The sequence below is a fragment of the Poeciliopsis prolifica genome, unplaced genomic scaffold (assembly GCF_027474105.1).
Source record: "Poeciliopsis prolifica strain line A6 unplaced genomic scaffold, Auburn_PproV2 SCAFFOLD032, whole genome shotgun sequence".
In the NCBI taxonomy this organism is placed as follows: domain Eukaryota; kingdom Metazoa; phylum Chordata; class Actinopteri; order Cyprinodontiformes; family Poeciliidae; genus Poeciliopsis; species Poeciliopsis prolifica.
In genome coordinates, this window is record NW_026562407.1 from 3,181,563 (window position 1) to 3,204,374 (window position 22,812).

General features: G+C 38.2%; 1 protein-coding gene across 4 annotated transcripts; it reads left to right on the top strand.

Moving 5' to 3' along the window:
- Positions 1–3,368: 3,368 nt before the first annotated feature.
- Positions 3,369–21,882, top strand: LOC129373232 (B-cell scaffold protein with ankyrin repeats-like). Of its 4 annotated transcripts, none has more exons than XM_055051066.1 (14): positions 3,369–3,402; positions 3,575–3,964; positions 6,067–6,209; positions 6,308–6,446; positions 6,547–6,692; positions 7,840–7,954; positions 9,316–9,515; positions 15,099–15,153; positions 17,161–17,343; positions 18,774–18,836; positions 19,405–19,598; positions 20,552–20,609; positions 20,710–20,739; positions 20,987–21,175. In XM_055051066.1, exons 1-14 carry the CDS (start codon positions 3,390–3,392, stop codon positions 21,163–21,165), a joined length of 1,908 nt encoding a protein of 635 aa, XP_054907041.1. In that variant the 5' UTR covers positions 3,369–3,389; the 3' UTR covers positions 21,166–21,175. The 4 variants fall into 4 exon arrangements, with proteins under 4 accessions (XP_054907041.1, XP_054907042.1, XP_054907039.1 ...); XM_055051067.1 differs by lacking the exon at positions 3,369–3,402 and adding an exon at positions 21,190–21,882 and having other exon boundaries at positions 3,503–3,964; positions 20,987–21,066; XM_055051064.1 differs by lacking the exon at positions 3,369–3,402 and having other exon boundaries at positions 3,503–3,964.
- The last annotated feature ends 930 nt before the right edge of the window (positions 21,883–22,812 follow it).

Consider the following 22,812-nt stretch of genomic DNA (forward strand, 5'->3'; position numbering starts at 1 on the left):
CTCTCTAGCACCACCTTGAGGACAGATCAGTTCTGGTCACAGCGCCTTGTTCTGCAGACACGCTTTTGAATTGAGGCCACATACCAGAACATGATGAAAAGGAAAAGTTGTGTTGTTCTTTTAAGGTCTTCCAGTGAGTTAGAATAGTGCCACAGATGAATTAAAAGTTACTTAGTTTGTAGTTAACAGGTAAATATCCATCCAACAATCAGTTCCAGACAGAATGGGATGGTGTTCTCCTTCTTTTTCCCACAAGAACATAAAATATAATCTTAAGAAGTATTCCCAAATTTAACAACAAAAGAAACAGACCGGAAATAGTCATAACAATACTAATTATGTTATTATGGTTGTAGTGGAGGGAGAAAAAAAAGATTTTTAATACAGAAATGTTCTATAGACTCCTTTTTGTAAAGCAATTATTGACAACCTTCTTTTTGTAGAGTCAAGATGATCACAGACTGCTTTAATCATAAAAAGGAAAGCTGTGTAGAAGGAAGAAGTTTTCTATATTGCTTACATGCAAACAGATCAAATTTATTTCTAGAAATAAATGATCAAATCAGTCCAAACTCGCTATTGTTACGTATCAGGAAACTCAAGCTTCTCTCTGGTTTTAGATAAAACAGAGGGAAACTTTATGGAGATTTTAATTTCCAGGAGGATTTTGCACCTGCCCACACTGCTAAAACTATGAATACATGACCATTTAATGACCATGATGTCACTGTGCATGACGTAATTCATGCAAAAGAAGCCTCAACCGAGTGTTGACTGCACATACTGCACAGATAACATATCTTTATTGTTGTTATCAACCACATGCAGTGATGAGGTGCAGGTTGGGTCAGGTGAATTGCATCCCAAATAAAATTACTGCATCCACACAAAAAACAGAGATAAAAACTGAATTTGAAAAACGCAAAAATATTTACGTATTTAAGTATTGCACGTGTAAACACAGTGTTCCAGATAAAATTGTTTTGTTTCTTTAAACAAATGCTGTTTTAAGAAGTGCTTGTTTTTTTTTAAATATTCAGGGCTTTCCTGACACAACAGGAACTCTTCCAGGGACTGGAGAGGGCAGCCTGTTAGTTTCTCTGCAGACTTGGTAAGCCTCTGGAGGGTTTTCCTCTCTGAGGCTGAGCAGCCGCTGAACTATGCACACATTACATTAGGTCAACATGCTCTCAATGGAGCAGCGGTATAAAGTGGAGAGCAACTTCAGTGCAAAATATTCATGAGAATCCTCTGGAAATAAAGCCTCTGCTTCATGTTCTTCCTCAGCTGCTTGGTATTTGCCCCCCAGATAAGATAATCATCTTGCTGCACAAGAGTTGTCAACAGGCTGACATTTCTGTAATAATATCCTGCATTAGCAGCTTGTGAAAGTGATACCTTGCTGCCAAGGGTATGCTTTATAGCAACTGTCTGAATTTAAAAAAGTTAGAGCAAAATCCTTCCAGCCCCAAAATCAAAGATGAACAAAACTTTACAAAACAAACTGGGACCAACATAAGAGAACTCCTCAAAAACATGTTGCCACCATGTGTTGTTATACTGTATATAACAAACTAAACATTTTATAATGTGATTTTATGTATCTATTTTAATCAATACAAACCCACAAAACAGCTTTGCCAGTTTTCATGGTTCCACGAACACAATTATGATTCAAAATGCCTCCATATCTTTTCTGCTGGCTCCACCCTCAGGACAGCATTTGCAGTTTCACTCTTATTTACATTGGTAACACCGTGACCAACACTGCGTTCCTGTTTGTCTTTACGCCGCCACCGTTGGCGTCTGTGACTACGAGCCGTACAAGAAGGGATCTGTTCGACCGCAGCCGCCATAGACTTTAAAGATTTCCCTGTGACAGTGTGACAGACAGACCTTGTGTGCACTCAATGGGAGGATTTTCATCTGCTGATCGTCGATGCGTAAAACCAGTCAGAGATTTGCGTAACGGAGCCCTCGCCTCTCCTGTCTGTGCTCTCCCTCCCGTCGCTCTATAAATAAATGGTGTCAAACTGACATTAGCAAGACGTTGGCGCTGCAGCGGTTAATGAAGCACCGAGTTTTACATTTTCCTCAATGAGGGTAAACGTGCATCTCTGGGTCAATGCGTCCCCTTTTAACTATTCTTGCACTGGAGACATTTTCCACAGATCATTAGTTGTAGCACGTCTCGGCTTCTTTTGGATGTAATTAATTAAACTCAGGTCTGGACTGAGACTCGGGCTCTTTATTTTCCTGGTAACCTGTTGTCTCAAAGGCAGTCACCTTTGTTATTTGTCATTTTCCCTCTTTGCATACTCTCCCACCTACTCTGTCTGCATGGAAAATCTAGTGGAATAACAAGCAGAGCTGTAAGTGTAGGCTTTAGTTTCAGTATTTGAATTTAACCACGTTGGAAATAAAAATTCATTTATAAAAGTCCTCTTTTTCTTGAATACACTGCAGCTTTTTCATTAAACTGCACCTCTCCTTTAACCAGTCATGATTATTTGATTTTTCCTGGAAATATAGGGCTTGCCGGAGAGAAGAAATGTAACTTATCAAGCTATAGAAACTGCTAAATTTTTGATGAGTTAACTTTTTCAACAAGGTTCAGGTCTTTGGTTGGGAGAAGCCAATTGTAGAGTTAAATTATTTCAAAACTGGATTGTTATCTAATTAGCTGAAATCAGGAAGAATATTAATGATCTATCCCAAAGGTTTGCATCTGTTAAAATCAAGAGAAACTTTCCCTTCAGTCCAGCTAAATACAATTTTAGAGCCGCAAAAAACAGACTGCTTATAATTTCTAATCTTTACTATAGAAAAAGTGTTCTCACTTTTAAAAAAAACAATTTTATTTCCATTTTTAGGTTTAGAAAGAAAGATGCAAACCTTTTGCAGTAAAAAGGGTGGATACATTATCTTCTTTGCAATGTTGATATTTTTAGAAAATGATATGAAGAATTCTTTATTTCCTTTAAAGTTTCCATATTTACACCATCGTTTCCAACCTAATGACAAAATTATTCCACCAAAAAAACCTTAAAAACTGCTAAAACTTGTATTTGTCGTTACATGTTTATTTAAATAGATGAGTTATTTCCGTATTTTGTTAAAGTTATTACCTGGAAATGAGGCAACATATTTCATCTCACTCTGTTACAAATCAAAATAACATTTAAAAACAAGACGCATATAATGTTAAAACCTGTCCTGACTGAACAGGGCAGGAGTAGGGATCCATGTTGTCCTAAAAAAACTCATTTAGTTCCCTGTAACGTAGCAGGAAACACCCTCTTATCTGAACTGCTCCTGACATAACAATAGCTGTTCTGTTCTGATGTTACTGAGAAGTGAGACCTGCCAACAGGAGCAGCTCTGTAGAAATGAGCCGCACAGGTAAGGTACCTTTCATAGTAACAGTTTATCATCCAATTACAGCACATCTTAAGTAACGAAGAAGATTAATGTTTTGATATGTGCGAGTCTTGATCGTAAATGACGGGTTGGTGAGGGATAATTGGGGTTATGCAGCTCAAGTATGAAGGGAAACCGTTGGGCATTCCCACAGAGAAACTGCTCATCATATATGAGACGGAGGCGAAGCAGTGGGCCACCTACCTACAGTCGGCCTTCACCGGGCACATCCCAGAGGATGGCATCTGCTGCTACGACGTCAACACGCCGTCCAGAAAAGATGACTTTGTCAAGTTGTCTTGCTACGCCTGCAAGCTGCTGATCCTTTCCAAGGGGATGATGGAAGGTCTTCACCAGATGAGGCGCATCTTCCTGTCCAGGGTCCTGAGTCCTGCAGCTTGTGTGGTGGTTCTGCTGTGTGGCGTGGACAGTCTGACCCCGCTGCTGGACAGGGTGCCCATCAACGGTGACGAGTGCCTGCAGATCTCCTGCAAGCAAGACGCTCCAGAGTATGTGAGCAATGTGATGGATATTATACGAAAAGGTACGATCCAAAAATCAATCACCTTTACTCCAATTTGGTTAACGCAACATAAGGTTTTTTTTTTAAGATAAATTGTAAGTAGGAAGATTTAGTATGTCCAGTAATTGACAATAGAAAATATCTGACATTTTCTGCTTCACCTCAATGCTCACATTAAATCAGTTTAGGTTGATTTTTAAATAGCATTTAGAAGTTCATCAGTCATGTGCAAAGCATAAACAATAGCAACCATACATAAAAGAACCAGAAAACACATTACAATCCATTACTATGTTGTAAAGCTTTCTGAAACAAAATGAACAATGCAGGCAAAAATAAAAATCTGAGTCTTAAAAATATAATTTTGAGGCTAAGAAAGGCTATTTTACAAGAAAAAAAAGACAAACTTTACCTTCATATTTATTACAATTCTAGATCACAGGTTCAGATTGCATTGCTTTTCATGTCCGGCATGAATTAAAATATTAAAATGTTTTGAGTGCCACTTAGTGTTTGATTTGGATGTAAACCAAATAACATCAGATGTAAATTAATAGGAGGACATGTGTGCTTGTTGATTTGCAACACAGGAAACTCAAGGCACAATGAAATATTTGAAATGTTGAAAACAAATGATTTGTTCTTGCTGTCCTCTTTGAAAAATATCCAAAAGCCTTTTCCTGAAAGTGAAGCGTTTTTAGGGAAAACGACTGTATCTGTTCTCATCTGCTCCAGCAATCTCTCCATCCTCAATCGTCCAAACTGCAATTTGTCTAAAATCCAAACACAGAGGAGTGGGCTTGTGTTTAAACAGGTGTGCTAGGAAGAACATTTGATGCAAATGTGGCCTTCACTGATTACTCATTGCAAGATATGCAAATTCAATAGCACTCTACCTCACTCCAATGCAGTGATACAGTGAAGTGTTTCAGGCTGGGCGCCCACGAACAGTTATATTTTAACTCAGGAGTAGTTGTGCTTTTGACACAGATGGATGTTGTTTTTTTAAATACTGTATCTAATGAAACTGGAGAGGATATTTGTTCAGTTCATGTCTAAAAACTAAGTAAAAAAATCATAAGTGATTGTTTAAGCAATTAGCTTCCATGTTTTGTGAGCCCAGCTAATGGCAGAATGCTAACATGCTCCGGTTTGAACTAAGAATAATTTTCTTCTCTTAAAAATCCTGTTTTGTTTTTTCTATTTTTTATTCTTGGTGTAAAGTTTCTGATGAGCTGCAGTCAAGTCCAGTTATGCTAACAGCTATAGACTAACATCATAGCACTAATGTTTGACGTGTCTACTACCGTTAGGCTAATAGAGAGATGGTACAGTATTTTATGCATTCAAGCACTAAAGGAAGATGTCAGTAGATAAATACTGGAAAGAATCAAATGTGGCATTTCTTTACTGAGATATAAAACACTGTAAGGCAAATAATTACCTAATTTAAGCTAATTTGACTATGTTTTACAAGTTTGCTCAACTCTTTTAAAGTGCCCCAGAGCAGATGTGGCTACAGTGTAGTAGCTTGCCATTATCAGTGTGTGAATGGGTGACTGACTGAATGTAGTGTGAAGCACTTTGGCGTCCTCTGGATTAAATACAGACCATGTACTGTATTATATTTGTACATCAGGGCTTGTTATAAATCTCCTACTTTCCAATTTGAAAATGTTAAAAGTAGATTCTTTCTTAAATGTGGAAATACCGACCTCTAAGGACAAAATCATTCAACTCAAAAGGGTGATTCAAAAGTCAAGAAATCATGAAGTAGTTTGACTATCTTCAAATATCCATTTCAGTCTTTCAAGAAACAAAAGAAATCAACAACTAATCTTCCCACACAAATGTCTGGACACAACATAAGACAGAAACTACAACTCTGACAGCTTTTATCAAGTAAAGATGGGGTGAAAATGATCATTGAACCCTTCCTATATATTTTGGCACTTGGTGCAATACATTTAACTGCTGATTTACAGATATTACTGGATTCAAACGTCTGCTAATAAAAATAACTTGTACATCACTGAGGTATTTCCCCTTTTTGCATGCGGCTGCTCCAAATTGACTCCAGGTATCCAAATACAGTTTGCTAATCCTGCACCAATCCTTTACAGGTGGATCAGCAATGGCAGCAAATGCGAACCCCATGACACAGAGACCATCTGGATCTGAGCAGAGGGACGAGCAGATGCAGTCATCTGGAGCCGACAGGCTCAAATCCAGGGTTGTTATCGTTCCCTCAAGAGTTCCCTGTGGGGTGAGAGAAGACACTTGTCTGGAAAGATGTGCGTTTATTCAGAAAGCAGCCATAACACCGACTAACACAGCAATCCCCCGGACTGTCCTGTCTGGCAGAGCTCCTCGGAGGTTTTCGTACTCCTGAAAAACGACTCGGCAGCCTGCGACTGCGAGGTCGAGTTCAAGGCAGAGAGGAAGATAGAGAGAGTGAAGCCTGTCTGCTGGAGTGAGCGCATCCTGTGTGTCAGTACACCAGGTAGACAACACATGATTAAGGCATGACTGAATAAATACTTTTCAATTGCTCTGCTCTTTTTTGTTTTTACATGGTTATTACTCCTGCATGTTTTCTGCAGCTGATTTTCCTGCTGGAAATGTAAGAGTGACTGTCTACAGCGGTGGAAAAACCCTTACCAGCTCTAAACTGCAGTACTTCACAAGAATTGAGGAACTTGCCCGTCTTCTGTCAAGTGTGGCAGACCCTGTAGAGTTCATGTGTCAGGTAAAACCTTCAACTGCCTTTTATTTAAACTAGCTAAACTATTTTAGACTAGCTGTGGACCAGTATCAGGATTTTGGAAGCACAATCTTCCTTTAAATGCATTATTGTAATTATAACAATGCTGTCTGCGCCATATATTCCTTTTTTGATAGCCAATATATAGTCAAGTCTGACCAATTATCAATTCTTTCTCATTTACTGCAAATAAATACTAAATTTTGTCAACAGTTCATAGAATAAAAGAACAATGTTCATTTTACTCAAACGTATAGAAAGTAAAATTAAAGAAACTGATCATTTTAAGTGGTCTCTTAATTTTTTCCAGAGCTGTATATATCAAAACTTAAACTTATAGATTTTTTTGTTGTTTTGTTTCCTCAAAAAATAATTGCTCTAGTTGTTTAATGTTACATTTCTGACCAGCACAGTATGATCTAATACTGCATGCTAGAAATTAAGAGCTGGAAGTGAAACATGTACACTTGTACCATCAAACCAGTGGTAAAGTTTTTGTTTGATTTTTTTACATTTGGAACTTATCACAAACAAACACACCACTCATAAAAAAATATTCATATATCCAAGGTAAATTATTAGCGTGGATATGCAGGAAGTTGCTTCAATGCAACTTTTATATCTTAAACAACTTTTGTAGGACACACACATATAGATATAACCCTCATGAAGCTATTTCACAACTGCCTTGCAGCTGATTTATAGTCGGCGGAAATGTGCAAATAAAAAAATAAAGTAAAAAAAGAAGAAAACAGAATTGAATGAAAATATGTCTGATGTTTAGACAAAGTGCTGTTTTCTCCTGGATGGAGGGGAGAGCAGGTTACATCTGTCTTTCAGCGTTGAACACTTGATTTGATTAGGTCAGTTTTGCTGAAGCAGCAAACTTAAGCAATGAAAGAGGAAGAATTTACAAACTAAAAGTGAGGCAGGGCTTTGATGCTGGCATGGTCAAATTAAAGTTGGCATTTTTATTTGCTCGCTAAATGGATTTCCAATACCACTACCACTGTTTTATGAGTTGGTGCATCCAATCCAAGATTTGTTCTGGGAGTTACATCTGCCCTGAATAGAAAAGCTGCTGTTTGAGTCATAACTCAACACAACATTTTAAACTTTGTTTGCATTGCAGGCTCTTCAGGCTTGCTCTGTGGAAAAGTTGGATCAGAAGTTGTCTTCCATGCTGCTGGAGCTGATGCCCACAGGAGGCTTTCAGGGACTGCAAGCAGAAAACATGCAAGAAAGAGGTACAACACTGCTTAGCAATGCAAAAGGCCTGGACAAGTAGGGCTGACTTCGAATTTTATTCAGACTTTGAACATCAAAAGAATCTCTAAAACACACTGTGTGGCCAGAAACGAATCACCAAATGGATTTAACTAGAAAATAGAGCCTCCTGTTGCAGCAGTTTTTATATCTTTAAACAACCATCACAGTTAGATTGCATGACAATGTCAGAATTCATCTGTCTCAAACTGAGAAAGAATGAATCAGGAATTACCTGGAACATAATTTCCCCACATCAGGAAGTGTGCTAAAATGCTAAACCCCCACACAGCTGTTTCTTTGGATGTTGCTTCTATTTAATTTTTGGCCAATTCTTTTAAGCTTAAACTGTTGTGGTATTATTTAAATGTTACAAATTTGGATTTCTGTAAATTGAATAATAAACACTGATAATGGTAAGGATATGTAAATTGAACATTTCGTCTTCACTGTGCAAAATTCTCCATCTCTTTTCTGTCCTGAGGGAATCTCTCCTTGTCGTCACTCGTTGATCCCAGATCGTCAGGAAACCGATCCATATTTGAGAACAAGTGATGCACTTTGATGCTGATGTTTCGTCCATAATCCAGAAAGTTGACCTGATGAGCAAAACCAATGTAATTTTTAGATTCAGTAAATCAAATTGACCCTAAAACAGTTGAAAAACTCCAGACAATGTTTTGGCTATTGACCAGTGTTATAAGAAAGTCTGGCTCTTTGAAAGAAAACCTCAAAAAAGTTTGATAGTGATTCAAGCCTTTAGCATTGAGAGTCCACATTGAGATCTATTTGAGAACCTTTGGCATTGTCTGGATTGTTTGGCATCTTCAATTTTTTATATTTTGGAGTATAAACCCTCCAAAACCTAGGAAAAGAAAAATAAGGTGTTATTTAGGAAATTATAGAATTGAATGACAAAACATCACAAGCCAATTTAAATTGACAAAATAAACAGGTAACACAGTGGGAACACATTCTGCATGATCAACATTATCCAGCATAAGGGAGAAAAAAAGGCTTTCCATTATTTCTCAGCTCATTATGTGGTAGACTGATGGCTTCATCAGCTTGTGGGATTGATCTTTTACTCCGTTAAAAAGGGCAGAGGGAGATGTTGCCATGACAAACAGGTCAATAAAGTGCCTCCAAGCTGTCTTTCTTTGACTCTCCAGGATGTGTCAGATTGACCACATTGCTTTACATCACCCTCATGTTCCCTCCAAATAGACATTACTGCTAAAAAAACAAGCTAAAAGTAGAATGGGATGAGGAGCAGATGCTCATTTTGAGGCTTTCCTTTGCTGATTTGAAAGGGTTTTCACATCTGTTTAAATGCTCACAGCAGAGGTCCACCATGGGGACGTGCCCACACTCCTCCACTTCGCCGCTCGGTATGGATTCAGGAGCGTCTCGGGTCTGCTCCTGCAGTGTCCGGGCGCTGAACGAGCTCTGCGCATGGCTAATCAACACGGGCAGACTCCTGCAGAGATCGCCAAAAGTCACGGCCATAAAGAGCTTCACGTCATTCTAACGGAGAAGCTGGTAACTCCTTCCAAACTTGGATCCTGTCTCTTGTTGTTAAATCTGGAATTGACTTGTTGTGACAGTGTGGTACGAAACAGATAGTCTGTGAAAAGATCCATCTCCTACACCTTCTCCCTGAGGTATTGTCATCTGAAGAAATTCACCGCTCCCGCTCAAAAACAACCAATCAGAGCCAGAAGGAGGGTCTTAGTGCTGTCAATCAACATCATATACTCAGAGAAACAACATACCATTACAGGAAAACCGTGAAGTCGTTGTCAGTGGCATTCATAACTATCTCTGCTAGATGTAGTGGAGCAGAGAACAACAAGGGGGTGGGCAGTGCCATATATACAGGGTGATTGACAGCACTAAGTCCCTCCTCCTGGCTTTGACAAGTAATTAAGATTAGCTGGGGGAACGCAGAGGAGATAAGATAAGACAGTAAAAGTTTCAACATATGTGTAAAAAATATTTCTTATTAAAATTACATAATTCAGCTTTAACCCTTCAATACCTAAGTTTCAAATCTCCACCTGGATATTTTTGCTTATTTTAATTGTTTACAGTTCTATAAATGTCATGTGAATAAATACATATTTGCCTATTTATCCATATCAATTGGAACTTTCAATATCTAGCAAGTAATTTTCACAATTTACCATCTATAAAGAGACCACCCCTCAGATTAATTTCACTTCCTGATGCGGCGGGGGGTGATATTACCGTAATACCGAGATTGGCTGGAAAGTGCAATGTCTCCCCTTTCAGAAACCGTGGGAATTTTTCATATAGCTCAAAACGTGGCGGAATTACAGTGGATGGTCTCGAAGGGTTCATTGGTGGATAGATTTTATGATAGGAGTGAAACCAAACAACAGAAACTTCTCAAAACTTTCACAACTAAAGATCAATACATCAATAATGAGGACAACAGAGTATCAGCTGCTGCCTTGCTCTCCAGAGTATCAGCTGCTGCCTTGCTCTCCATTGATTATCTTCACACCTTGAGGTGAGGACGATACTTCCAACAGGCGCTAGCTGGGCTGAGTGTTCAACACTTAAACAGTCCTTTAAATGCAGCTGTCAAAATCCTTTTTCAGCCTGCAACAATAACACCATGCCACATTGTCTCATTAAACATCAAAAGCTCTGTTCTTACCACACATTTTCGTCATCCTTACCAGCAACAACTTTTGACTTTCTCTCATGCCTCAAGTCAACATATGGAGAATTTGTCCTCAAGGGAAATTTAGACACCCTAACAGCTGTTGAGATGTACTTATCGTCTCAGCAGCACAGCTAATTGAGAGTGACTGCAGACTGAGCGTGATTTGATCAGACTGCTGCTGCAGAGAGCTTGCTGTAAGCCCAGAACGAGCTGCCAGGGGAGCATTGGAGTCAAACACAGGTCTCTCCACAGGGACCCGAACAAGCCTATAGCTGTAGCACAACAGACTCAATGTGCACAAGCATGCATCTTCTATCAGGGTGATTAAAATTCATCCGAGCGGCCCAAATTGTGCACTAAGTCCACGCGTGTATGTAACCTGGAAAAACATTCTCAGGGTCCTGGCTGCTAGCTGAGCTTTCTGCACTTCGCACTTCTCCCCCAACCTCCAATTAATCGGCCCTTGATGCATCAGTGATTTGTGCGCTAGAGGAGCATTGCTCTGTCAATAAATCCAAGATGGATCAGTCCCCTGCCTCGTTCACAGGCTGAATCACTCACGGGCCCAGCGTCACATCCACTAGCTGACTATGGCTTCACACTTCTTAGTTAATTAGCTGTGAATCGCCCCGGCGGGGGGAACGGAGGGGGGTGTCAGGGGGAGTTGAATTATTCAGGGAGAACAGAACTCAAATATAAATACAGAGAATGCACCGTTACTCATAATGTTTTGTGTCCTTGAATTGCAAGATCATGCATGGCGAATTACAGGCATAAATGCACATTATGTCTTAAATTTATGAGTGCCATTTAATCAGGGTTGGAGTTTTTACTGTGTGCTTTCAATAAATACAAATTAGTTTCCAACTGAATGTTTCTCGGAGAGAACAAGCAGCCGTTTATGTGCAGTACGCAGCCTTTGTGCAATGAATAATCCTATCCAAATCCAGGGAAGCTGAATGAGGTGCCATAGTACTCCTCCTTTCCCTGGGATTTGTCGAGTCCACTGACTTTGCTTTGCATAAGGTGTTTGCAGTGTCATTTGCAGCACTGTTCAGCCAGGCGAACTCCAAAGATTTGTTTATTATTTGAATGTCGGTGCCATTACGCTCACCCTGTTTGAGGAAACTGTTTCCTTCATTCAGATTACACAGTAAGAGACTGGATGATTCATTTATCTTTGGAGCAGTAAAGAAAGATGAATTAGATTTATTAAATTAGCTTCTGACTTGAAAGCTGGTGCCATGCATGCCACTGAATCTAATCTGTATGCATTTTTCATGGAAAAGTTTTACAATTTGAGTTCAATGTGAAATCCGACACTGAGGGATTAACTGAGAATAAAATCAAAAATGAAATATAAATACTTTCATTGAAAAGTATTTATATTTGGGGACATGCTGAGAAAAAAGTCAATTATTTGAATTTCTTTCTGAGACAGGAACCCAGTTCCTCCATTATTATTATTATTATTATCATCATCATCATCATCGTCACAGTTCTGATTACAGACACTCTCAGTGAGTGCCGGTTGGAGACATCCTCAAAGGAAGTGGAAAACCATTTGGACCGACCCATCTGTAAAATCTGCATCAGAGGTCTTCAAACTTACCCTAAAATCCTAATTCAATATGGCTGCCATATATTAAAATGATCCACTGATCTGCACCAAATTAAGCCTCCTTTTTTGCACTACATTAGCTTATTTTTTTACGTTAGCTTGCTTTGCTAGCAGAAACTTGTATTGATGCTAGCACTTTGAACTGCCTTGTTGCTGAAAGTTATTTATTTTACAAATAAAACTTCTTCTTACAGTATAATTATTCTAATTGTTATTATAATGAAAATGAGTTTGTATCATATTTTAAACAAATAATAAAAAAAAATTATCTTCCTACTGACATATTACAACTTCTTATTCGGTTTCCTTTGGACATGGCATTTCTTATTTAAACAAGAATATATTTTGGTTTCATTGAAATATAAATCTTGCCAGGACTCGTATTGCATCTTGTAATAATGATGGTTGAAATAAGAAAGTTTCTCATCATAGCAAGTTTTTTTATCTTGTCATAACAGGAAAGTTTTTTGTTTTAACGAGATTGTTCTCCTAGATTTATGTCCCAACTCTGGCAGTTAAACACATAAATATGGAACTGAATTGCCAAAACTGATCTGTATTGTTAAAAGTTGTTTCTTTGGAAATAATGACATCTTTATGGTTTCCAACTTGTTTATACAGCAAGTTCATCTAAAGTCTCATGTCATTAATGGATCTAACTTACTGAGTTCTGAGACAAATCAGGAATAAATTAAACAAATGGACAGAAAAAAAGCAGCCAAAGTCCAAAAGAAAACTTTCAAAATGCCACCAGAAAGCTTAGAGAACTCTTGATAGAAAATATCTGGAAAAAAATCTAAATGACATTGTGCAAATTTATTCTGTTTAACAGTTATTTTCTGTGGATAATCGCAATTTTACCAACCTGCAGGAAAAACTAAGAGACTACTTAAAATGATGAGTTTCTGCAATTACACTTTTTCTCTGTATATGTTTGAGTAAAATTAACATTGTGTTTTTATTCTGTGAACTACATGTCTCTGAAATTCTGAAAATGCAAACAATAAGAAATGGTTAAAATAACAAAAAAAGATGCAGTTCTTTCAGACCTCAAATAAAGCAAAGAAAACAAGTTCATATTCATTTAGAAACAACAATACAAATGTTTTAACGCAGGAAGGGTTCAGAAATCAATATTTGATGGAATAACTACAAGGTTTTCAATGGGGTTCAGTGCATTGGGCTCTTATGTTTTGCAGAGCTGTGTATTCAGACAGACACTAGTGTATATCTAAAAAAAACACACAAACAACAGCAAGTTGCTACTAATAGTCAAAACCAGCTCACTTTCAAACTGACCAGGTTTTCCATCTTTCCTTTACTGCTCCAAAATGTTCTCAAGATCTCCTGTCCATTGTAACAAAAATCCTTGCCTCAGCTTTGTCTGCTCGCATTGCAGCAGTGAAACTAGATTTGAATGGAATGCCCAAGGCTCCATAGATCTCAGACATCTGTAAAATGATTTAGCATTTGTGGTTAGTAAATAAATACCTCTCTTGTTCTTTCGAAAATGCCACGCTGTTCTGAGGCGGACCATTAAAATTCTGCATTGGAGCAGTTGGTAAATAAGCCGCTCTGTTCCCCTCAACCTGTTGGGTCTGCAAAGAATCTCAACTGTCAATTAATGCATTCATGGTAGCCAATAGCTCATTTGCAGTTCTAGGAACAGCGCGGCGTTGTAATTGAGTCATGATTGGCCGTGTTGCTTGGAAACTGCAGACAGATTTCAGCGTGCTGGATAGTGATATTTTGATCCAAGTGAGCTATGTCTCATAAATTTTGCAGATCTCTACAGCCATTTGTTATTGAACAGGGAATGTATGAATTAGCAAAGGATCTTGACTGCTGAAATAGGCCTTTTTTTTTTCTTTTTGCTGAACTTCAAAAAAAGATTACAAAGGAAGTGTTCAGGGTGTGTTTTGCTGTCACTGATGCAACTCTCCACAGCTTCATGTCCACAGAAGCTGGAAAAAAGCAGCAAAATATTACCCATAATAATCTGCTTCTAATTGTGGATGTAGTCTGAATCAGCCCACAGTCCTCAAGTTGTTTCCTAAATTATATGTTTGAACTAAAAGGGGAAGATTGTCTGATTTCATAATTACCCTGATCATAGCCTTGTCTGTCTCTCAGCATGCAATTAGCAAATAGGCTGACTCTGGAGCGGCTCTCTTGTCAAAGTAAGACAGAAAACCCCACAAAAACATGCTTTCTCTGAGCCAGGGGGCAGCGTTACAGTACACCTCCTGAACATCATGTTACAGCCCTGAAATTACAAGTCCTGCAAGGAAGTGAGAACCCTTAATTATTAATGTCACAACGGTTATGACAACACTGAATATTTCATCACCGTGCGGATGCACAGCCGGCTTTATGGACAGTCCTCTCTACTTTTATGGCTTTGGGAGATGCTGCAGCAAATGGACATTTCTTCTGAAAATTATGAGCCCACAGCAGATAGGCTTTTTTATTCTCTGCCATTTTGACTTATAGCATTTTTTAAAAAATCAGTTATGTACTGTTTTTACCTGTCAAATTATAATCATATTAACATAGGCTAAACTGCTTTTTTTTGCGGTGTAGTTAATATTCACCTAGTCAAATCCAGATCACCTCACACATAAGGCAGATTAAATCATCTAACTCTTTCTCCGCAACAAACCTCACTGATTGTGGCCCCAGTAAAACTTCACACAGGTTTGAGTGAATTAAAATGAAAACAAACTGCCCCGCTTGAACTGTTTCTTTTGCGACTTATGAGAGGCATGAAGTTTATTTCCTGCTTTTTTTGTTTGTTTGTTTGTTGCAGAGGATGCGTGGCTCAAGCGACGACAACAGTGTGTATGAAATGATGTGCAATCCAAGTAAGTGAGGACTGTAAGTGGTCTGCACCAGGTTTTAACATTTTTTTTCAAACTAATCTCAAGAGTATGAAAACACGCAAGAAATGTGACAGTTATTTATTAGAAATGAACGAAGCCAAAATGGAAAAGCTGACTTTGAAAACCCGAGCACACCCATGATTTAGCAGCTCATAGTGCCAGCAGTCATAACTCCTGGCGATCACAGGGGTTCGGTACCACAAATGCCCACAAATATCTAGGATCTGTGAATACTTGAGATTCCCTCTAAAGTCACTCCGATCTGCCTATTTTAACAGTTCAAACGACAAATATACCTTAAAATGCAATCCTGGGCACAGTGGAAATCATCTTAGCAATACCACAGAAGCTAACATCTATTGTCTCCCTTATCTCTGTTTTTAGTGAAGAAGAGTATTTTATTGATCTCTAAGGGAAAACTGCTTTTTGGGGAGCAGATAATCATTGGCAAAGAAAATAAACGTTATTTCTAGTTTGGCTGCAAGTTGTGGATTGAGTAGCGCTGCAGCTAGGTATTTTAATGTCCCAAACTGTAAATTCTTTAAAATAAATGTACATATGCTCTACAAAATAGTCTAGAATACTAGAACCCTGCAGTTGTGTTACACAGAAAAATTTGTGAATAGTGAATACTGAACCAAGAAGAGGCGGGAGTCAACTTTAACTGTTTTGTTTGAGAGTTTACCAGTCATAATATTAGTCTGAGACATTCTCTTAATTTGTTGTTGTTTGTCTAGTTGATGACCCATTTTGGGTTGATCTTCAGCTTATACAGATGGCCTGAGTCTGACTAAAGAGTACTGAGATTAAAGATGAATCAACAGTTGACTCATTTACTGCGAAGCACCCATTTGTGATTTTGTGAGTGCAAATCAGGACCAAACCATTTCCACCACACCTCCATGTTGTACAGGCAGAGTAAAGTGTTTCAGACTTTTTAAATGATTATTTCTCCAAACATCTCAACTTCTGCTGAGATGTCAAAAAGACACGGGTCCAGTTCATTCAGATTAATTGTTGCTGGTGTATTATTTTCATATAGACAGAGGCCGTCCGTCCCCTTGTGGCTTTCCAAAACCAGCGAGACTTGTTCAGTGGTTTTCATGCTCACATGCAAACAGAGGCTTAGATAATCCAACATCGATTTGTTTTGTGATTATTCACTCCTAGGAAAACTGCCCTCTGCCTTGTAAATAATAATATAAAAGAATCTATCTAAAGATGCGTTCACACTGCAGCCTGAAGTTACCTAAATTCAATTTTTTTGTCAAACCGGATTTTTTGCCGTGGTCGTTCACACTTCCAAATATATGGGACCTGTAGGTGTTCTCCAGTGGAGGCTGCAAACGACCTGAAAATGTTCCGCAATGGCACTAGAGGGAACAATAACATCAGCGTTCTCAGTGTTTTACCAGCCACCATAAAAAGAAGTGCTCAGTGTTTGTGGAAGTAAACATGGATGCTAATGATGGAGCGTAGCTTACAGATTTGAAGCGGTTGTCCAACTTGAGCCAGTCTGTTAACAACTTAATCCTCATATGGTCCACCATGGTTGTTGTTTTTCTTCACTTGCGCATAATCAGGAAACAGAACAGTGACGTTTGTTGAGTATCGGTGACATTCAGGTCGAATGAATGCGACCTGGACATTAGGTCGCATTTGAATCGGATATGTATCAGATATCCAAGCGGCCTCGGTCGCATTCAAAAGGAATTCAACCTGTGTTGTTCAGACTGTCATGAAAAGATCAGTTTCAGGTCACATTATGTCAAAGAAAAACGGAATTGGGTCACTTCAGGCTGCAGTGTAAACGCAGCTGAAGATTGATGGGCAGCAAAGGTTCATCTCTATGACCTTAGAGATCTTTCCTCATTGGCCATGCACAGAGATTCCACACCAATTGCTCTGTGTGAATTAACAGTAGCACAAGCAAAATACATGCAGCAAAAATATTATGTGCATTAGAGACTCTTTTCGTCATGGTTGTAGGCAAACAGAGACAATGTGAGGGGGAGGACGAGGATGTCTACACGCCACTCAGGGTGAACGACGAATCAAATTCCAACTCCAAATCTGAAAAGACCTTAGACCTTACCAACCGTCCGCCAGCGCCCACTCCCAGGCCTGAGGGCATGCAGCTGAAAGAGAGCAGAACCCCATACATTGCACAAGGTAACACCTTTTGTTGCATGATTTTTCTGCTTATAAATGCATTAAGAGATCATTTTGTGAAGGAGTGTTTGATGCACGAGGGGAGGAAGTGCCTATAAGGTGCACCGCCATTGTTATTGGAGTGCTGCCAAACTCGGTGAAGAGCCTTTTGTACGACGTGTTTTGTTTTGATTCCATAAACCACATGAGCATGGTCGCTCCCTGTTGCAAAACAAACAAGAATGAGGCTACACAAAGACACATTCGCCTGCGTCAAGAGCCTGCATGTTCCCTAACTGTTCAATTTCAGCTGCGTGAATATTTTATGAAGTTGAAAGATTGAGAAGTGACTGGTATTATTAAGGCTTATAAATCATTAAATCAGTTCCGACTTGTTTTGCAGATCCAAACACATGCTCAAAAATCAATTTTTACTCCCGCAAAACAACATTATACCTGTTCTTCACCTTCACCTGCATGCAGAACCTCTAAGTAATGATCGCAATTGCTCAATGGACTAATTCTCGTTCGTGCGGCTTATTTTCTTTGTTTTGAGCTTGCATGCATTTGCTGTGCCACTTCTGTTCCCAATGGAGCTCACAAAGCAAAACAAGAAATTGAGTGATTGGAAGGATTCTCTGTCTCCAAACCAACCTCTTGGTAATACAGAGAAAAAGAGAGAGAGAGCGAGAAAGACTGGGGCTACCACCATCTGCAACCAATCTTGAACAGGCCAAGGCCAAGTCAGCCAGAATAAGTCATTACACATGTTTTCCACCATCCTCGCCTGTCCCCAGAGCGTACAAGAGAAAAGGAGAGGTTTCCATCTATTGAGACAGTGCAGCTTTAAACCACAAGAGGATTCAGTCGAGAGATGGGAAAGCAGAGACGAGGCCTGGTCCCGGATTAGGTGAAGAGCCAGTTACTAGATGCACGAGTGAAGTAGACTTTCCTTCTGTTGATATTTGCAGTCTAACATGGAACATTAGACATCTAAGTTAAGCCTTTTTTTTTTCTTATAAAAATGCCTATTTTTTTATGCCTCTGGCTGTAAAAGAAGCCCTTCTTTGTAGGCTGCCATGATGTCAAATCATCTTCCAGGGTGTGGATGTGGAACCACTATCCAACATTGGTCACACAGCTGCAGATTCATTGTATTTGACAGCAGAACAGTGTAGTCTTTCATTCTGCTAACCAAAAGTATAATTTAATTGGTGCATAATTCAACCCAGGAGTGTATCAGTCTGTTTATGCCTGCTTATGCAGACCAGATGCAAATACGTTAGCAGACTTAGTTGATGTATTGGTTTTTTCTGTCCCTTGACTTTGTTTTAAAATGTATCTTCTGGCTCCATCTTGTGGATGAAAAACCTAATTACAGTAGAAACAGGATCTGTGGTGTTTTTTTTTTTAAATAGGTTCTTACTATTTTTTATTTTTTATTTTTTTAGTTTTTAAAAAGAAGAAAATACCCAAGGCGGACACCGATGTGTATTCACTAACATCTAAACAGGGTGAGTGATGGGTTGCCCAGCAGGGCTTTGAAATTAACATGGAAAGAAATTGAGTGTTTTTTGTGTTTTTATTTGAAATTCTTTTTTTTTTCCAAACTGCACCACCCATCCAAGATTTGTCCATCTGTCCATCCATCCATTCATCAAACTACATTTCCATCCAGTAATCCCTTAGCTATCCATACATTTAATATTAATTTGGCTTTCCATTCATGGAAAGCTGAACTGATCTTACTCAAATGTATTAGCACACTTCTTATCTCGGTTGTTCAGAAACATTTATTGTATTTTGTTGAATTTAAATTGTAAGGAGAAATGTCACTTAACGAGTCACTTTAGAAAATGGTGCTTCAAGGTGTCAGTAAGTTAGAAAAATACATTAAAAAAGCACTTTAATCAACAGAGTTGTGTCCAAAACGCAGAATAGCAGAGTTTTCCTTTGTAATCATGGTGGACTCATACGAGACAACTAATTTGAAATAGTGACTTTACTTTGATTTTTAGAACACTCATTTACATTCTTAGAAATGTTCTGCTCAGTAAACGATCCCAGGTTTGTGCACTGCAGCTCAAAAACAAACAGGCAGCACCTCTGGCACCTACGATACCTTCGTACCCAATCGGATGCAGCTTGAGCAGCTGGCGGAGCTCCAGCAGAGGATAAAGACCGGTTCGCTCTCTAAGGCCAAGGGTCTCAGTCACCTCAGCGACCAGCAGCAGCAGCAGCAGCAGGTCGAAAAGAGCGCGGCTAACAGGCAGGAGGTAGGGCCTCAGAGCACTCTGGCTGGAGAAAAAGAAACGCATCTATAACCTCGTCTAGGTCTTTCAATAGAACTACTGGCATTGTTGGACAATGGTGCAGAAAGCTTTATGTGTTTTCGGTTAGACATCTTGTAACATTTGAACGGTTTTACATCCTTTTTGCTTCGACCAAAGGTCATTTAGGTGAAATATGACGTAAAACTACTACACTTATTTATTCTTATTCTGTTGTTTTATATATAGTTGTGCTCAATGTGCAGAATATTAATGGGAACATATGCAACAAAATGGCATGGCCTGGTTGTTTAGCGACTGCAGCAACTTTACCAACAGAAGTAATCCAGAGCAAGAAACTATTAGCAGAATAAACAGAAGCAAATAATTTAACCTAGACAGTTTTTACAAGCCTTTCATCATATTGGCATATGGTGTGGCTCTAAGTTATTAATACATTTTTAATAAAATGTTTGCTAGAGGAAATTAGTTGTATTTTTGTAGGACAACAACTTTATTTAAAAGTATAGTTTTGTCAAATAAAGAAAAACTGGACTTTTACTACCTTTTGTTCTATATATTGTTGATATTTATGTGAAATTATGTAAAGATGTGCATAAAGTAGTTCACAACACAATAATAATAATCATAATGAAAATAAAAGTACCACTTTTTTGTGTCCTTCTGATGGTAAATTGAAGGGAAAAATCACTAAAACCAAAATGTTGATATTAAACCTACATTTAAAAAGAATAACTGCTTTGCTGTCATTATGAAGAGCACAGAACTGAAGGTTGCAGAGCTCTGCTCTAAACACTGAATAAAAACTCATAAAAGTTGATTAAGTGTCATTTTGAGAACACTGCGGCGACACCGTATAAAAGCCTGTAAACATTACAGACACTTCAGGGTGTCAAAAGGAAAATTACGAGAGAAGATGCTGTTTTTTATCACCGCAGGAGAAGCTGAGCTACCCGAGAGCCGGCATCATCAACAACAGAGACGACTGTTTGTACGGTAAATATCCTGCCATACTGAGTTTGGTGTCAGCACAGAGACTTTGTGCTTTAACGTCCCAAACTGCAAGTAGTAAATGCCTTTCTTCTCTCCCTTGCAGATGAAATCAACAATGTTCACCTGAAACCAAGTGAGTCCTTGAAAAGCCCTATCACAGGCCACAGTTGAGGCCTGTGTTTGCATGCCTTTGCAGTTCCTGCAGTCCCAGTTTTAGTGCTGGGTGGATTTAATCCTCTGAGAAGGCCAGGGACTTGTTTAGTCAAATACTCAGTGCTGAGTTTAGATGGAGAGAGTTTCAGCAGCAATAATAGGGAGTTTTTCATTTCCCAGAATTACCAGTTCTCTGCACGTCAAAAAGTAATCTTCCCACCTTTCAGGCTATCAGGTGAAAGAGAGTCGCCGAGAAAACCAACCCTTTGACTCTGGGTTTTATACAAAGCCACTAAAAAAAGAGCAGGTGAAAAGTTTGACCTACATTAGCAAAACAAAAAACTTTTTTTTACAGGCCTGTGTATTTGATTTAATAAGTACAACTAATAAAGTTATATTTTTTTAATTTTTGCTTTGTTTTTCTTGGCAGAACGTTCAGAGAGCTGACAAATGGTGAACATACATGTCAACGTTATGTACGCGATATAACTGTTTTCCCGAAATACGCTTCTCTTCTTTATGTGAACATCCAATAAAATCAGTTTTCTTTTAGTTTCTATGTTATGGGAATTGGCCAGTTTCTGAAAAAGGAAATCACACCGCACTGAATTCAGTTTTAGCATTTTTTGTATGCATCCAGGGTGTTTTGGACTTGTTTAAATTTTGTACACTTTGGGTTAGATATAAAGGATTTCAGAACCTGATAATGAAAGGTTGATTTATTTATTCAAACACTATATTTATTTCAGGTCATACATTATTTATTCCATGACTATATAGTCCTTAAAAAGTATTGAGAAGTCATAATTACAAAGGTTATATCACACAATGTCACCCTGGGCTGTTGTCCATGTCGCCCATATCAGAAACCACCACTGTTACATGTCGTCACATTATGTTAGAATAACTCACTATATCTGTGGTATTTATGTAAATCACGTAAAGGTAATAAATAAATAAAAGTAATTTGTACATATAATTTTTTTTTCAGATCTTTTCACAGCAGATTTTTATGCTATTGTATGAAAATCAACCTCTTCTGTCAAATTTAAATGTCTTTTACAAGTGTTAGAAAAGTCAGTAGTTGTTATCTTGATTTCTGAATGGATTTTAATGAAGTTTTGCCTCTTTTTATACAAATTGTGGCATTTAATTAAGCATCATCTCAATTTAAAACTGAATATATTTAATGATTTTCTTTCATTATAATTTATTTCGATTATAATTTTGTGATATTCCAAATGTTTATTCGTTTCTGTAAGAAGTTAAACGATCTAATAAACGTTACCACTGTGTCACAAGTTGGATTTTTGAAGATTATTTTTGTTAATCATCAACATCCAAAATGTTAATAAATGTCAAACATGTTTGACATTTAATGTTTAACAAAGTAAAAGTAAGGACTTGACCCTTGAGAGTCACATATATCTGCACAATTACTGGACAACAGAATTTTTACAAAATACACAAATTTTCTGTCTCATTTTCCTTTTCGCCCATTTAAGTGAGAGTTATAGACAAACACCTCAAAGCTTTCCAATAAATACTTCTGACATTAAAAGAAAGAAAAAAAGTCAGTTAAGAATATTTAACAACAGTGATCTGCCTTCCATTCACACTTTTACTGTCCTGCATAAAAAATATTCTCTTTTTCAAAGATGCAAACTTATTCCTGCACCATTGCTTCTTAAAACCGGCAGAATCAAAACTGATTTGGAATCCATATTCAACCCGAAATGCTCTAACCAGCTTATCTTTAATAATATCAACCCACACCGTTACCAAGTGGTGTCCAATGTGCCATTTGCCCTCTGCCTCCTGTCAATCATTTGCCCTTTATCTGCAGGAACTGAACCTCAACAACATTTTATCATTAATTCTCTATTATTACACATTCCTACTATTGCAAATCTCAAGTACTTTTACTTTTATTTTAGCCCTCATGGCAAAAATAAAAAGTTTGGACACAAACGCTTTAATAATTCAGGTTTAGTCAGTTTGGAGTTCAAAAAAGAAAATCCCTAAAAATTATGATATGGTCAAAATAGTCACT